General features: G+C 50.4%; 3 protein-coding genes across 5 annotated transcripts in view; 2 read left to right on the forward strand and 1 right to left on the reverse strand.

Annotated features, from left to right (window-relative positions):
- UBAP2 (ubiquitin associated protein 2) overlaps positions 1–17,290 on the reverse strand; it is a 162,878-nt gene that overhangs the window by 1,057 nt on the left and 144,531 nt on the right. For all 3 annotated transcript variants that reach the window (XM_074166580.1, XM_074166578.1, XM_074166579.1), the window contains 6 exons: positions 7,335–7,413; positions 5,645–5,859; positions 4,189–4,288; positions 3,998–4,105; positions 2,525–2,592; positions 1,334–1,525 (listed from right to left, as the gene is read on the reverse strand). In XM_074166580.1, the coding sequence (XP_074022681.1) occupies positions 1,334–1,525; positions 2,525–2,592; positions 3,998–4,105; positions 4,189–4,288; positions 5,645–5,859; positions 7,335–7,413 (762 nt within the window). The remainder of the gene's footprint in view (positions 1–1,333; positions 1,526–2,524; positions 2,593–3,997; positions 4,106–4,188; positions 4,289–5,644; positions 5,860–7,334; positions 7,414–17,290) is intronic.
- Positions 10,411–11,010, forward strand: LOC141476992 (interferon-like). The gene has a single exon (XM_074165992.1). The coding sequence runs from the start codon at positions 10,411–10,413 to the stop codon at positions 11,008–11,010; it is 600 nt and encodes a 199-aa protein (XP_074022093.1).
- Positions 13,914–14,492, forward strand: LOC141476878 (interferon-like). The gene has a single exon (XM_074165753.1). The coding sequence runs from the start codon at positions 13,914–13,916 to the stop codon at positions 14,490–14,492; it is 579 nt and encodes a 192-aa protein (XP_074021854.1).

Below are 17,290 nucleotides of genomic sequence, written 5' to 3' on the forward strand. Positions count from 1 at the left end.
CGCCAGGTTCAAGCCCAAGGAAGAAGAGGAGCAAGACGGGCGACAGCAAAGGAGCTCTTTCAAGGTGAACGGAGGCAGCACACCAGCCAAGAATGTCACACATTCGGAGAGAGAAGTTCTTTCCTATTTCTGGACTCTAATGCAGAACACACTGTTTTTTCAGGGAACACTTACAGTGAGGAAAGGACTATAGGGGCTGTTGGGCTGGTTGAAACCAAATCAGAAATCAGGAGCTGACATGCAGCCTGCAAGGGGATGCCTGATTTTTCCCCCTGAGTTACAGTACAAGTCACGGCCTGCTCTCCTGCCGCAACCAGGGAATAGCAGCGCCTGCCTCGGCTTCACACCCCACAGTCCATCTTTCCACACCCCACATCAGGATGGCCTCTTCACAGCATCACGGGCTGGCTGAGGCTGGCAGGGACCTCTCGAGGCATCTTGTCCAACCCCTCTGCCCAAGCAGGGTCACTTAGAGTCAGTTGTCCAGGACCATGTCCAGACAGCTCCAAGGATGGAGACTTCACAACCTCCCCAGGCAACCTGTGCCCGTGCTTGGTCACCACCCCAGTAAAAAAGCGTTCCTGATATTCAGTGGAAACCTTCTGTATTTCAGTTTGCGCCCACTGCCTCTGGTCTTGTCACTGGGCGCCGCTGGGAAGAGCCTGGATCCATCCCCTTTACACCCTCCTTTCAGGTATTTATATACATTGGTTAAGATCCTCCCTGAGCCTCCTCTTCTCCAGGCTGAACTGTCCCAGCTCTCTCAGCCTTTCCTCATAGGACAGATGATCATCATCCTTGCAGCCCTCTGTTGGACTCGCCAGTATACCCATGTCTCCCTTGTACTGGGGAGCCCAGACCTGGACACAGCGCTCCCAGTGTGGCCTCACCAGTGCTGAGCAGAGGGGAAGGATCTCCTCCTCTGACCTCGCGTAGGTGAGAGGTCAGAGGCCTTTCGCCCAACGCAGCCCAGGATACTGTTGGCCTTTTTCGTGGCAAGGGCACATTGCTGGCTCATGGTCAACTTGGTATTCACCAGGACACCCAGGGCCTTTTCTGCCAAGCTGCTTTGGCCACCAGCATGCACTGGCGTGTGAGGTTGTTCCTCCCCAGGTGCAGCACTTTCCACTTCCCCTTGCTCAACTTCAGGAGGTTCCCTCCCCAACTCAGTCAATGGCATCGAGTCTGTCACTCTGCCGTCACTGTCGAGGCACTTTCCCAATGAGCAAAGCAAAAACCAGAAGGAAGCAAAAACCACCCAGGGCCCCAGCGAGATGTGGGTGGGAGCAACCTGCCCTCGGGCACACTGTAGAGGCAGAAGGGGCCGACTCACCTGCCCATCTTGCTGAAGATGATGATGCAGCATCTGGGAATGAGGCTGCTGATGAGCAGGCAGGATATGGAGAAACGGGGCTGGAGCATAACCCGGGGCAGCACCAGGGTTCAGGGGCCCAGTCGATCCAAGAGCAGAGGGCAGGCTGAAAGGAGGTGGCGTGCCAGCATGGAATCCCTGCTTGTCAAAAGTCTGCATGAGAGGCAAAGGGGACACAGAGACCAGTGTGAGAGCCCCACAGAGACCAGACAAGAGTGGCCCAAACACTCATCCCCTGAACCTTTTACCAGCCCCATGAGCAAGCCAGGTCACATCGAATACCTGCAAGCACTTCAGCAGATGAGTTTCAGCTCCTGTTCCGACCCACGTTTCTGCACTAATGCCTCTGACATTTTATTTTATTTTTATTTCCACAGCTAGCGTGTTCCTTTTTTCCCTGACCTCTTTTTACTCAGTGGGACATGGGATGGCAGCACCTGCCTGAAATCAGTCCCTCAAACGTTGCAGGAGCTCAGCCTGGAATTACTTGACCTACCCAGAGCGGTCCAACAAAAATATAAGAAGAACTTACGGTCAGATTTTCCTCCCCATGGCCAAAGCTTGACCCCTAATGCTGAGTGTGTAGCTAAGAGCTGGCTTCCTACCTGTAAGCGTGGATCCCAGCCAGACACCAGTTCCCCCAGCTGAGGGGACAAGAATGGGAACACAGGAGGTGGACATAAGCCCACTGCATACTACAGCTTGTCAAAGTGCTTTCTGCTTTCCCTGGTAAGGTGTATGCTGAGCAGCAGTCCCACCTCGGGTCACAGTGGTGGACACTATTGACCAGTCTCTCTGGTGAAAAGCAAATGGCCTCTCGACTGACCTGCTTTGGGGCTATTTTGACTAAAAACATTAGCACCATCTAACTTCACCTGCACCCAAGACACAGCCCACATGGGGCAGCATGGGCAGCGTGCAGCAGCATAGAGTTGCTGTGCCAGTGGCTGCTGTCAGCATCTGACATGGCAGAAAAAGTGGGACCAAAAACAAGACCCCTCTCCAAGAGCAAACAGAGCCAGCGTAAGAAATGCCACGGCTGCTGACCCTGAGACCAACCAGTCTGGGAACGGCCCCAGCTGCCAGTGTTCCCCAGGGGCAGCCGTTGGGCTGGACTTAGGCCACAGGGGAGGAGGGTCCAGCATTGCTCACCTGAGTCTTGTTGTAGACTGAGCCACTGATATCAGGCACACCTGTGTTACTTGAGGTCACAGAAACACCTGGAAAACAAAAAAAGGCCACTGACAATGACAAAGTCAACCACCACAAGCCCTGCTGCAGCTGCCAGACAGCCTGGTGGGGTTCTCTGTGCTCTCAGACCCACAGCTCCCCACACAGGAATGGAAGAAAGGGCTCAGTTCCTTGCTCCTGCTGCAAAGTGGGGAACCAGCCCACTGGGATAAATCACCCACGTCTATGACCCAGTGGTTACCACTTGCATTCAAATGCACTTCACCAGACAGCAGCTGGCGACACTGAATGCTCATTTAAGCTCGTGAAAAGCCAGCTTTCCCCTAGGATTAGGGATGCATTTGGCTCTACTGCAGCATTCAAGAGCTCTCCAGTAGTGGGCTGAGCAATGAGACTCAGCATCTGCTACACATTTGAGCCCTTGTCCTTCCACATTCTGCAGAAGGGTGAGGTCTGCAATGTTCCTCTGCCTGGAGAGAATTAATATCACTGATTCAGGCCAGCTTCCACCTGGACCAACTGATGGCACAACAGGCTCAGAAACGCTCATTCACCAGTGAGGTGACTCTAAAACCAGCCTCTAATTCAGAGTCTTATAAAGACTACCTCTAATCATTTCACTTGGATCAGAATAAAAACTGGACTCAGAAGGTGTGCGGTGCTCTAAGGCTGTACCCTTCCTAGGACATTGCTCTTTTTTGGATTGCTCCTTCACAGAGCATGATCAGCACTCAGCTGAAGACAGTCCAGTTGGTGTTTCAAATGCACAGCAAATGCTTGGTATTTGCTTAAGCCCAAGGATGAACTAGTTAGTGCTAAGCAGTTCAGTGTACGTTTCTCAGGTCCAACCAGCATGTGCAGAATAAAGCTTTCATATAAGCTGTATAAATTCTTCAGCCTTTACAGTCACAAAGGAAACATTTCCAGGCATGAAACAATGCAATGAGTTACAGGGTGTACAGACAGCAGCTGAAACAACAGCCCAGAGATGTGTGAACTGCTCTGGTTGCCTCTAGCACTCAGCTATCTCAAGTGCCTACCAAGAAACTCAAAATCTAGTCATCATTTGGCAGAGGACCATTTCAGCAGCATCATCCAACTGCTCAGGCTTCAAGAACACGACACTGCTGCAGGACCACTACTCTTCAGCAAAGAAAACCTTGGCAGAGGAAGCAGCTCATCGTTTCTCCCATGTATAACTGTGGACAAAGCTGTGCACCAGCCACACAAATCCTTATGCAAAGTTCAGCCATGAAGTTTAGAAGGAACACTTGGGCCATTAAAAAAAGCATTTTATATACGGGAGATGGAGAAACAGCTTGGATCATGACCCTCTTTAGAGCTGGCTGCTGTGTTGACTGCACAGCACTGGCAATACTGGGAGTCTGCCCTACTGAATCCCTCTCAAGAGCAACCTCAAGTCTCAGGTGTTACCTTTCCCAGGTCCAGTGCCAGCAGATTTGTTTTGTGCTTGAGATGACCCACTGTAGCCTCCTTTGCTGTATTCTCCAGCTGCCGTTCCCTGCGTTAAGTCATCATAGCCTGCCGGTGTGTACAAGACAAGGTGTTACAGAGTGCAAGCAGCTCTGCAGACGCTCAGGTGAGAAGCGCAGTGGTAAGCATACCTGCTCCATAGCCATGCTGCCCATAGCCACTCGCTTGCTGGAAAGGAGTCGAGGCGGTGTTCAGGTTGACTCCGTGCTGTTTAGCAGATGCTGGAGGCACCTGGACAAAGGAAGGGAACAAAAGGCGCTGTTAACTGGTGAACTGCACACAGAATGCAAGCTCCCTCTGCCCTCTAGTGGGGATGGTACCTCCACCTCACCATGGGAAATTTAATCTGGAGTTGGGAGCACTGGGAGGGCCTGGGACATGGCACTCACACTTCCAGCAGTAACTTGTTGTAGTGGATTTGTGCAAGCCCCAAGTTTTCTGCTAAAGCTGTCCCTCTGATGGCACTGCCACCATGCCTCAGAATAGGCTGAATACTTCTTTCACACACTGATTGTAAACAGCAAATTCTTACCCACAAACCAAAAGAAGGAGCAACCACAGTGCTCTCCCTCCAGAATCAAATCAAACACCAACTCCTGCCTGAGGCTGTTTCACAAAACACAGTCCTACAGGGCCCTAAACCAGACTCATCTACCCTTCTGCTTGGAGCATCACCTCTTCCCAACTAACCTTCCCTCCTCCTGAGACTACCAGTGCTGCTCTCTGGCTTAATGGGGCCTTCTCCATCCTCAAAAGGATTTCCAAGGCACTCTCAGCTTGCTGACTCTCCAGGGACTGGTAAGGGCTTTCAGGAACACTCAGTCCATGAGCTGCAGCTGTCTGCTATTTACAGTAACCTGCACAGGAGTCCATGAGTTCTGGCCTTTTAAATTTCCTGTTTTCTTAGAGAAGGGACTGCACCCATTTTCTCATGCTTGCAAGTTTTTGGAGATCCCTTGCAGGCTGGGGAAAACGACATTACTCTGTTCTTGTGAGGCCCCACCTGGAGTACTGCATCCAGCTCTGGAGTCCCCAGTAAGAGAAAGACATGGACTTGTTAGAGCAGGTCCAGAGGAGGAGATAAAAAAATTATCAGAGGGCTGGAGCACCTCTCCTATGAGTACAGGCTGAAAGAGTTGGGGGTGTTCAGCCTGATGAAGAAAAGGCTCTGAGGAGACCTTATTGCTCCGTTTCAATACTTAAAGGGGGTTTAGAAGAAAGATGGAGAAAAACTTTTTACCAGGCCTAATGATAGGACAAAGGGCAATGATTTTAAACTGAAAGATGGTAAGTTTAGATTGGACATAAAGAAGAAATTTTTTACGACAAGGGTGGTGAGACACTGGAACATGTTGCCCAGAGAAGCTGTGGGTTGGGAAGTGTTCAGGGTCAGGTTGGATGGGGCTTTGAGCAACCTGGTCTAGTTGAAAGACGTCTCTATCCATGACAGTGGAGTCAGACTAGATGATCTTTGAAGGTCCCTTCCAACCCAAACCATCCTGTGATTCCAAGATGTAGATTTGGACTGGAGAGAGCAAAAGTGGAAAAGCACGAAGGGAGGGTTACAGTGTAGGCTGTCACACTTACAAACATGGTTGGCCCATACTGGAATGCACTGGGTACCCCAGGCACACCAGCGTAATAAGGTAACCCAGTGTAGCTGTAGCCCGGGGGCAGGGTTGGGTTGAGGAAGGGCTGCTGAGTTGTGTGGTGAGTCTGTGTCTGGTTCTGCTGTGGCTGGGCGAGCGTGGTAGCAGGAGCAGGGGAGGCAGAATCCCCACGGCCAAATTTTGTTACGTCACCTGCGAAAGAAAGAACCAATGAGAAAAGCTATCAAAGCTAGTCCAAATGTGGTGGACTGAAAGGACTCAAATCCTCTGAATACAAGTAGACAACTACAGAAGAGAGCACATGCTACACCTGAAAGCCTGCAGTTGTTCATGGGAAGCGCTCTCCTGGTCTCTGTTCCTGATGGCCACAGGGACATTGCCTGTTTATGGCACAGAACACTGTGCCATGGCTAATCCATTGATAAAACGGAGATACCAATACATACCTATTTCACACGATCCAAGCAGATTAATTACTAGCAGATCACTGCAATAAAACGCTGAAAGCAGAAGTATGGCAAATAGCCAAAGAGCAAATGGTTGTTGGGTTAAAGTGTGACTCTCCTGGAAGTTAAACTGATTAGCTAAGCTTCATGGGCTGAAAGCAAGTTAGGATTTACAAGCAGTGATGGGCACATTTTTGTCAATGTCTGTTTATTTGTCAAGCATGACTAGTTAGATGTCTGGTTCCTCACACCACCAAAGTTCTGGAGACAGTAGCTGAAGGCCAGGAAAGCAAGGCTTGCATCGTGGGCCACCTTATTGAAGAAGTAGGAAGGGAAATTTGATTATTAACGCAAAAGCAGCCTCCTGAGAGAAGTGATTATGAAGCAGAAAACTCCCGAACACTTGCATTTTCTGGCAGTCTACAGAGCAGCTCGTTCACGTGTTTTTTAGGGAGGTGACATACATCAATCACATCTATCTCATTCCCAACCAGTATTCCTTTTTATTGGCTACCAAGAAGTATGACAATACTTAATACCATCATTATAGGAATTATAACGTCTATGGCTACAGTTTTAAATTGTAATCAAATGAGAGTAGATGAAAACCACTGACTGAACATCCTGGATGGCATTAACATCATCTCTGCACACTGATAACTGAAGAGCAAGAGCAGGAATGAGGAAGAGCTTATTAGACCACATGCTTTTGGGAATGATGTCTATTAGATTTGGGGAAGGTGAGGGAAAGCCTGCTAGGTACAGCTCCTGCTGGGAACATACAAGTAGTAAACCAGCAGTAACGAAGTATGGGGAGCTGCTAGGGGGAGGTCTATTCCAGTGTCAAAAAACAAAAGCAAGCTAAGTTGCATTTCGAGAAGAATGACTAAGCTATGGAATATTTTTCAAGCACCTGTATATGCTTGGGAAGGGCACTAGATGACACCGCTATTTACATTCATAACAATTCTGCACTTATTCTCAAAGGCTGTCCAACTTAGACCCAGAAGAAGTCACACAGGAATTACTGACCAAAACCATGAAGAAACATCGGTGTCAGGGTTGAGAGGGAGATGCTTGCTTTTGTTTAACTAGTTTGGACTGATGGGTTTAACTTCTTACAGAAGGGAAAAATGATTGCTTTTTCAGCAACGGCAGAATGACCTGCATTTAGAAACCAGCACATCTCACTTACCATCCTTGTCTTTAAACAGCACTCACCTGAGTACGGATTGTTTGCAAGGCTCCCATCTCTGCCTGTCAAGGTTGCAGGAGCAGGGAATGTAATTCCATAGTAATCCTTGGAAAGAGACAACATCTTTTATTAATAGCTGAAACGGTAACAAGAGGTGGACAGCTCTTATGAACACTGTATTATACACATAAGAAAATTTTAAAAGGAAGAACGAAAGGAAGTTTGGGCAGAAGCTGACCTAATCGCTTACAGCAGAGCTGAAGATTTACCTCTACTTCAAAACAAACCTACTTTATAGATGTTTTTAATATTATATACAAATACTTAACCTCTTAGTGGTAAGTTAAAGGCAACAACTAAATGCTTTCCCCTCCCAATCCTCAGCTCTGAGCTGTCACCTTCCAGTGAGCCTGCACCTGGAAGAGCAGCAAACCATCAGGGGCCAAAGACCTGGGGTCAGGCCAGGACGGACCATAATCACACCACGGCTGTAGTCTAAAGGTTTCACCCTTGAACCATGCTCTGTTTTTAAAATGGAAACATCAGCTAGGAAAACAGCACAAATATTAAAAAAAACCCAAAAACAAAAACAAAAAAGGGGGGAGGAGAAAAAGAGTTACTACCTGATGACTGGAAAATTGATGTAAACTATGTTACAGGAGACCTCAGATCAATAGTCTCCAAAGTGGGATGTGCAAGACAGTCCATTGGGGTGCATGAAGAAAATGGTTTTTGTACCATTAAGAAATAAAATTTTAAAAAATTAATAATAGTGCTTTGTTTAACCTTTCATCCATTTTTAATATTTATTTTTGTGTATGTTTTATAACATACATATTAGTAGTTCAGTAGCATATATATATAATTGAGACATAAAAATACATTGCAGGTGAATGGACACAAATTTTTTTACTGATGGGTTGTGTGATCAAAAAAAGGTGAAGACCACTGCCCTAGATTGTTCTTCTAGGTCCCCTACAGGAAGGTAAGACAGTCCTCACCCTAGAAAGCTTGCACTCCGAAATGACAGGACATACCAACAAAACCAACGCAGCATTTTGTCTTCAGTTTGGGAGAAAAAGAGAGAAGTTTTCCCACTCTGGGTGAACTCCACATGCACGGCTGGTACTCTACTACGTGCTTTTCCTCCTAATTTCACGGTTTACTCCTCACCATCCCCAGTCCATCAAGACTTAATGCTTTAACCACTAGTATACCCATTTCCACACATTCTCCAACACTGGAAAAACATCCTCCTCCTTCATACCCCTCTCTGCAAATTCCCCAGCACCCCAAATGCTTTCTCAGAGCTGTCAGCACCTTCCACCTTGCTGCATTTCTATGCATCATCCCCCTGTTTCCTACACCAAATCCTCCATCACCGAACATGAAATAATCCAGCAACAATTTAGTAATGCAGATGCTTTTTGTAACTTGAAACTGTGACATATTTCATCATCCTTTCCTTCCCAGGTAATTCCATCTCATCAACTCTGGCATGAATCACTTAACAAAGCACAATCAAACTCACATTAAAAGTCTTAGCAGATTACTCAAAAGCAGCACTCCTGTCTCCTTTTGAGGAAAATGCCACAAAAAGCATATTTGGAGAAAAGATCTGAACTGGAACTGACACACTAGCATATTCCCCTATACAAACTGGACAAAATATAACAAAATCCACATAAGAACAGGGTCTAAGGATTGCAATTATTCCCACCACGTCTCCAGTGGGGGAAAAAAATACATCAGCACAGCATAACCCAATCTTACACACCTGTGCATACATACATTCAACACAAAAAATCATTAGAAAATATGAGTACATGCCAGTTGTCTTTGCACTTCATGCCCACCCACAGGAAAACATCAGAAAAGATACTGTGCTCCTCCAACACCACGGGTATTTCCTAACCCACAGAAGGCATGCAGGAGAAGGTGTCAGAAGTCAAAACTGAAATATCAGGAATAGTTTTAAAAGGTGAGACAGAAAAGGGCTGAAAAATTTTAAGTGGTTTGACGTAACAGATACAAGCTCCACCAAGCAGCTTGCTAGGTGCCACCACACCAGCTAAGGCATTTGTAAGATCTCTGCTACACAGGCAGCCTACAACAGACTAACAGAAAATATAGCAGAAAAATGCAATTGCTATGAAATACACAGAAAAAATAACAATAAAAAATAACAAACAGAACATTCACATTAAGAAATTGAGTTAAATTTAAAAAGAACCCCCTCCCAGACATCAGGAAAAACCCACATTCTTGCTGTATCAGCAGCCACCAGCACCTCTCTCTGCTGGAAGCTTCCCAGGAAGCAGTGACGACAAACTTGAGACTCTGCCCACTTTCACTTTCTATATGTAAGCAGACCGGCATTTCAAACGCAAATACTCTCACCTGCACCTGCCTCCCAAACACCTCATGTCACCTAATTTCTACAAACAACTCAAGGTGCAATAGAACCCCCCGAATCACAATCATTGCACCAATAGTTGATTAAAAAATCCTTTGTGACATTTATGCATTTATTTATAAATATCAACACACTGAGGACAAGTAATTTGGTGGGCAGGAGGAATGAAAGATGACCCTAAAGGAAAGCATGCTTTAACTCATATATACAAATAATATCAAAGCATGAAATAAGAAAAATAGGTGTTGGTAGAGAGAGAAACTTGAAAATAAAAAGCAAGCAAGAACACTTCACAAGAGGTGAAAAGGAAACCCTTAAATGCATCCCCAGCACAGTTGCCCCAAAAGCTTCTGCCCTGTGCTTTCACATCCCCCATTGAACCATAACAGCACAACAGCCGGGCTCTCCCACATCCCAACAGCAGCCCTGGGAAATAACCAGCTCCCCTTCCCTATGGCCACCTCCTGCTCACACTTTGACAATCACAGTAAAGCCCTCAGGAGAAACTAATTGGAAAGCAAAACTGAAAATGGAAACTGGGAAATTCTGTCTAGAGGAGGATGATGAAAGGAAAGCCACAGCACTGCATAAAGCTGGCAACCCAGCACCACCACAAACACAACACCAACCTGCACCACCACCGAGACTCGCCAGTCTCCTGACCATCACCACCCACGGCACCCACCATGCCTGCGCCCGCAACACTGCACAGCCGCCTGTGGCACGGCACCTCAATGCTCCTGCTTCTCCTGACGGCTCTCGCCACCACCCTCGCCTGCCAGCACACGCATCCCCAAGACGCCACCTTCGCCTGGGACAGCCTCAACATCCTAAAGGTCATGGCTCCCACGCCACCACAGCCCTGCCAACACTACCAGCCACCCTTCCCCTTCCCCGACACCCTCCTCCACACCAACCAACCACAGCAAGCCGCTGCCATCGCCAGACACATCCTCGACAACCTCTTCGCCATCCTCAGCGGACACAGCATCCCCCAACACTGGAATGTCAAGGCACGGCATGACCTTCTCAACAACCTTCATCATTACAGCCATCACCTGGAGCATTGCATGCCAGCCAACAGGATGCTCATCAAAAGGCAAGGGCCCCGCAACCTCATGCTCAGTATCAACAAATATTTCAAGCGTATCCGGGACTTCCTCCACACCCACAGCCACAGCGCCTGCGCCTGGGACCACGTCCGCCTGGAAGCTCGCGCCTGTTTTCAACGTGTGGACACGCTCATACGGCAAATGAAGAGCCGAGCCACTCCTGGTCCCCCCTAAATCCACCCGCGCCAAATGCCCATCCCCAGCCAACGTTGCAGGCCACAGATCGAGCAGAGGCTGCAGCAGCCCGGGCAAGGATTGCTTGGCACCGCTCACACCTCTTCCAGCCAGAAGCCTGCACCGATGGGGAAATGGGCATGACCGTGGTGAGGGCAGGGCCAGGCTGCGGCACAGCCCGCGCACCCACACCGCAGCCAGAGCTTTGCTGAAAAGGAAGGAGAACGAAATTGCTGTGCTTCACACTCGGGGACACACACGAGGCAATGGGGATAGGGATTGTATTGGGGATAGGGATTGTAATGGGGATAGGGATCGTATTTATTATCCACTGCACTCAAGACTGTGACTTCTGCTGATGGAGGGGAAGGCCCACATGGACACTGCAGAACTCTCACTGTTTATAACAGGACTTTATTTATTTATTTCGCCTGTCTTTATTTAATTTATTTATTTATTTATTCGCTTGCTGGAAATAAAAGACTTCTGAAAAACAAAAAAGAAGAAAAAAAGAGGTCGTCACGCTTATACCTGACAGACAAAGACTGGGTCTCTGCAGGCAGACAGGGATAACATCCCTCCTGCAGCACATCCCATCAATGCCTCCTGCCCCAAAAGAAGGCTCCAAACAGCGGGCCACTCTTGGGGACCCACCACGGTCGCCTACAGGCATCTCCCACTGATGCCTGACCATTGGAGCACATGCGTGCCCAGATGACACGATCCCTGCACTACATGCTCATCCTGTACCATCACGCACCCTTCTCCATTCCCAACCCTCTCCCACAGCCAAGAAATGAAAGCCATCTCCAAACCACTCTCACAAACAACCATTCAGCGATGCAATAGCACTGCTTCGGACCAAGCAGGGTCGCATGGACAAACAAGGTACACCTCAAAAAGGCAAGGAGGGGACCCACAAAGGTCTGTGGAAGTTTAGGCAAGCAAGAGTACCCCAGTGCTACCAACTCCACCCAAAAACCACAAAAAGCCACAAAACACACAGGAGATGACCAGGGCTGCTCATTGCTCTCCTTCAACCACCACAACCAGATCAGGACACTCCTGCCTGTGCTCACACACTAGTAGCCACAGGGACCTGCCTCACTACATGGAGCACATTGGCCTAGGGCTTTTTCACCTCGACACATCTTTAGCAAACAAAAAAATACATCCCCCAAACACCACCACCCAACATGGCCCAAACCAACCAGCACAGCATTCCCCATGAAGGAAACTGCCCACACACCACCAGCATCAGCTGCTCCTTCACCCTCCAACCACCCCCCCAAAAATATCTACCCCATCTCCTTTGCCCTCCCTCAGGTAAGCCTGAGCAAGGGAACCAAAAGCTTAGCAGCTCTGGCCTCCTTCCGCCCAGGACAAAGAGGTTACTCTCCATGCTCAGTCACACCACCTCCACTTCAAAACTGCAAGGGCACTGCCCTGTGCAAACACAAAGGAGCACTTTCCACGCAGCTAGAGAATAGGAAAACAAGCAGGACCAAATACATTCAGATGCAGCTTCTAGGTTGTACTGCAGTCCTCCTGGTGTTCCTTCTAACCACAAACACCCTGTGATGCCAGACAGGGAGGACCTCATTGGCTCTGTCTTCTCTGAGGTGGCTGAAGAAAGGAAATCTCAATCAGACATAAAACCAAAGGACAAGAGGTAACAACCCAAGCTATTACACAGGGAATTCAAACGTGAAAGAATAAACACATCTTTATGAACTTTACCATGACGCTGATACAACACCAGAAGAGGGATCAGGAAGGTTGTGGGATGTCGAATCCTGGAGATATATTTGAAAGCATCACTGGAATAGTAAATTAGTAACCTCCCCTGACACCACCTACCATGAGCACCAGATCGTACTCAGGACACCCAGAGAAACACAGACCATTGAAAAACAACTTAAAAGCTGAAAAGAAACGATGGACAAAGAGTGATAAAAACCCACCAAAACAAAACAACCAAAAACAGAGGGAGAAACTGAGAAGTTCCAGCAGTATGAGAGTACAACGTAAGAGAGATGCACTTAAGACAAACACTGGAAAATGGAACAATGTAATTCTTTCTAGACGACCTTTTCCACCATGCAGCAAAATGACACAGTGCTCAAAAAAAATTCAAAAACGGACAGACTAAGAAAACATCATCCTCAATAAAAATATTTCAGGATAAGAGTCCTTCAATGTTCAATAAGCTACAACATAAAAAACTACATTATATATACCATCACAATGAGGTTCAACCCGACGAAAGGGAAAAAAGAAATTGTAGAATCTTCAATAATAAACATTCTGTGCTCGAGACCACAGCCCAGAAAAAAACACCTCCTCAATGGAAATCTGGAGGTCAAGAGATCTGGAGATTCCTCAGAAATACATCACTTCATAAAACTCCAAATACATATCAAGAAATGCTTAATTCATATGAAAATAAGGATGACAAACATACACAAAGTAAAAAACCCGAAGTACTAGACTATTACATAAGGAAAAGAGAGACTTGGGCAGGAAAGGAAATTCAGGGCAGAAACATGGCATAAGAGCTCGCACGGGAGGGAAGAAGAAACCACAAAAAAACAATACCACTAGAACTGCTCAGAGTTCCTACCCCACCGCTTTCCCATCCCAAAAATCAACCCCTACAGCCAACCTCCTCCCTCCCCACAACACACCGCCACCGCCCTCCCTACGCACCCAACAGCCCAACAACGCACTTCCCCGAGACCACCAGGCAAAACCAAAAATGACAGCTGGAAACTCGCAACCGGAAAGCGAGGAAGCAAAAGCCCCGGCACCGCATAAAGACGCCCACCCGCCACCACACCAAGCACACACGCCACCCGCACCGCCAACCAGCCTCACCAGCCTCCTGACCAACACCACCCACCATGCCTGCGCCCGCAACACCCCACACCCGCCTGCCCCACGGCGCCCCGACGCTCCTGCTCCTCCTCACGGCTCTCGCCACCACCCTCGCCTGCCGCCACCTGCCTCCCTGCCACACCACCTTCCCCTGGGACAGCCTCAACATCCTCCGACGCATGGCTCCCGCACCCACGCAGCCCTGCCAACACCAACAGCCCCTCTTCCCCTTCCCCGACACCCTCCTCCACACCCACCAACCACAGCAAGCCGCTGCCGTCGCCAGACACATCCTCCACAACCTCTTCGCCGCCCTCAGCAGCCACACCATCCCCCAACACTGGGACGACCAGGCACGCCATCGCCTCCTCAACAACCTCCACCACCACAGCCAGCAGCTCCACCAATGCCTCGCACACAACGCCACGCTCTTCCAAGGCCAAGGGCCTCGCAACGCCACCCTCGCCATCAGCAAGTACTTCAGACGCATCCAACACTTCCTCCACGCCCACAACCACAGCGCCTGCGCCTGGGACCACGTCCGCCTCGAAGCTCGCGCCTCTTTCCAACGCCTCCACAACCTCACCCGCACCATCTGCGCTTAGAACAACCACCCCCAACAACCCACGCGGACCCAACAACACTTCTCCACCACCCACCCACACCCGCCTCCCACCTCTCGCCTCTCCTCTCCCACGGCAAGAGCCGCGGCACCCTCCGCCTCCAGTCACCCACCCCCTAGTTATACAACTGTCTTTATTTATTTATTTATTTATTTATTTACTTGTTTGTTTGTTTGTTTATTTATTTACTCGGACAACGCCTTCCATCTATTTATTCCACACACAATAAAGACCTCTTGCAAAAACCCTGCCGATGCCTCTCCTCTCACAAGCACACCAACGGGGCTCTGGGGCGCGGGGAAAACACCTCCACCCCACACCGACTCCAAGCCCTGCTCCAAACAGGGCTCTCCACACCCCGCCACCGCTCCCCTCTTGCCCACCTCCCCAAGGAGACACCTGCCTACACCTCCTCCCAAAACCCCGGGCAGGCTTCAGCCGGCGCCATCACAACCGTCTCGGCCACCCTTGGCTCCTCAACACTTGCCACCTTCCACCCCGCTTCACACACACTCAACAGCAGCTCCGCAGGCCTCAGGACAAGGACACCCACCTCTCGCGGCGGCTCCACAGGAGGGCCACAAACACCATCCCCGCCACGGAACACCTCTCCCACGCGACAGCCCGAGAGACAGATGCCCTTCTTCCGCCGGGAGAAGAAGAGAAGCCTCTGGGGAGACCTTCTTGCGCCCTTTCAACAAATACTTCACAGGCGCTTGGAAGACCAAAGATGGGGACAGACTTTTTAGTAGCGCCTGTAGCCACAGCACAAGGGGGAACGGTTTGAAACCAAGAGAGGGTACCTTCAGGCCCCGTACCAGGAAGCCATCGTTACCATGACGCTGCTGAAACACTGGCTGCTCAGAGAGGCTGGAGATGCCCCAGCCCTGCAAACACTCAAGGTCGCGTGTCTCAGGGGGGGCTCTCAGGAGCCCCATCTAGTTGAACGGGTCTCCGCTCGTTGCTGGGGGCTCGGACCAGATGACCTTGAAAGGCACCAGTGCAGGTTAGGGGTGGACCTGCTGCAAAGCAGTTCGGAGGAGAAGGATCTGGGGGGCCCGGTAGATAGGAAACTAGCCACGAGCCAGCAATGTGCCCTTCTCGCCGAGAGGGCCAACGGAACCCTGGGCTGCATCGGGAAGAGTGTGGCCAGTAGGTCGAGGGAGGTCATTCTCCCCCTCGACTCTGCACTGCTCAGGCCACAACTGGAATACTGCATCCAGTTCCGGGCTCCCCGGTTCAAGAGAGACAGGGAACTGCTGGACAGAGTCCAGCGTAGGGCAACACAGATCATCAAGGGATTGGAGCGTCTCCCTTACGAGGAAAGGCGGAGAGAGCTGGGACTCTTCAGCCTGCAGAAGAGAAGGCTGAGGGGAGTCCTTATTCATGCTTACGACTATCCCAAGGGTGGGCCGAAGGCCGATGGAGCCAGGCTCTTTTCAGCGCTTCCCAGTGACGGGACGAGGGGCAACGGGCACAAGCCGGAACAGGGGAAGGCCCACTCAAATATGAGGAAAAACTTCCCAGTGAGGTGAGGGTGACAGAGCACCGGAACAGGCTGCCCGGGGACGCCGTGCAGTCCCCTTCGCGGGAGATCTTCAACACCCGCCTGGATGCAGCCCTCAGCAACGCGCTCAAGGCAACCCTGCTCTAGCAGGGGAGATGGACTAGACCATCTCTAGAGGTCCCTTCCAATTCCGACAATTCCGTGAAAGGCCTCGCCCAACCCAAAACACTCCATCGGCCAATCGCTTGCATCAGGCTCGCTCGGGCTACTCTTGCCACTTCAGGCGCTTTTCGCCACAACCCTCCCCTCGCGCTCCTGCCAAACTCCTTGCACCACCAACTGGTCTCGGCCAACACGCCGTGTTGCTCCAGCCATACGCCTCCAACATCAGCCCACCTCCTGCCCTCACCGCCCCGAGGGACGCCAAAGCATCACGCACCAGCCAGCACCCCAAGCACACCACCCACCAACACAACCTTGCCTCGCAAGACCGTGGTGGTCCCCGGCCCGACACCACCTTCCCGACACCACAACCACACACGCCCTTCCCCTGCTCCGAACGCTTGGAGAAAGCACCTGCCAGCGTCCATCCCACAACCACACCACCGTCCTTGCTCTTGGAAGGCACCTGAAAACCTCACCCAGTCCACCCTCCACCTCCTCCTCCCACTACAGCCCCACAGCTACATCCCCTGCCTCAGCTTCCCCTCCACGCACTCTTGCACACCCCTCCTTCCAGGCACCCCGGGCCTCAGGCCATCCCAAACCCAAGGCCCTTGGCTTACGGGGAGGAGGGGGACACACTTTCTTCTTTGCTCTCCAGCCACCTCAGGCAAGCAGGCAGAGAAAACACAACAAGACCCCCCGCCACCGGGGCACACGCCTGCCACCACAGCCAGGGGCACAACCCAGCAGCAGCCACCGGGGCACGAGGAGGACAAAAACTCTTCCCTTTCTCCTCCTCCCTTTCCTCAAGCCTTTCCTCCCCACTCTCACCACCGTCCAGCACAGCAGCTGCGGCAGCTCCAGCCACCAACACAGCCAAGGCTACACCACTGCCTGCACCCACAGCCGCTTCCTCGACAGCCGCCGCTGCCACCCCTGCTGGCCACCATCCCTCCAGCCGGGGGCTCCCCAGCCTCCCCCAGCTGACATCGCTTCACAACCCTGCCCAACACGAAAAGGAAAGCCCAGCCAAGAGGAAAACAAAGCCCAGCCACAAGTGAAAGGAAAACACACCACAACCAACACCGCCCCACCACACGGAAAAGAC

This window comes from Numenius arquata, chromosome Z (assembly GCF_964106895.1).
Source record: "Numenius arquata chromosome Z, bNumArq3.hap1.1, whole genome shotgun sequence".
NCBI classification, from domain to species: domain Eukaryota; kingdom Metazoa; phylum Chordata; class Aves; order Charadriiformes; family Scolopacidae; genus Numenius; species Numenius arquata.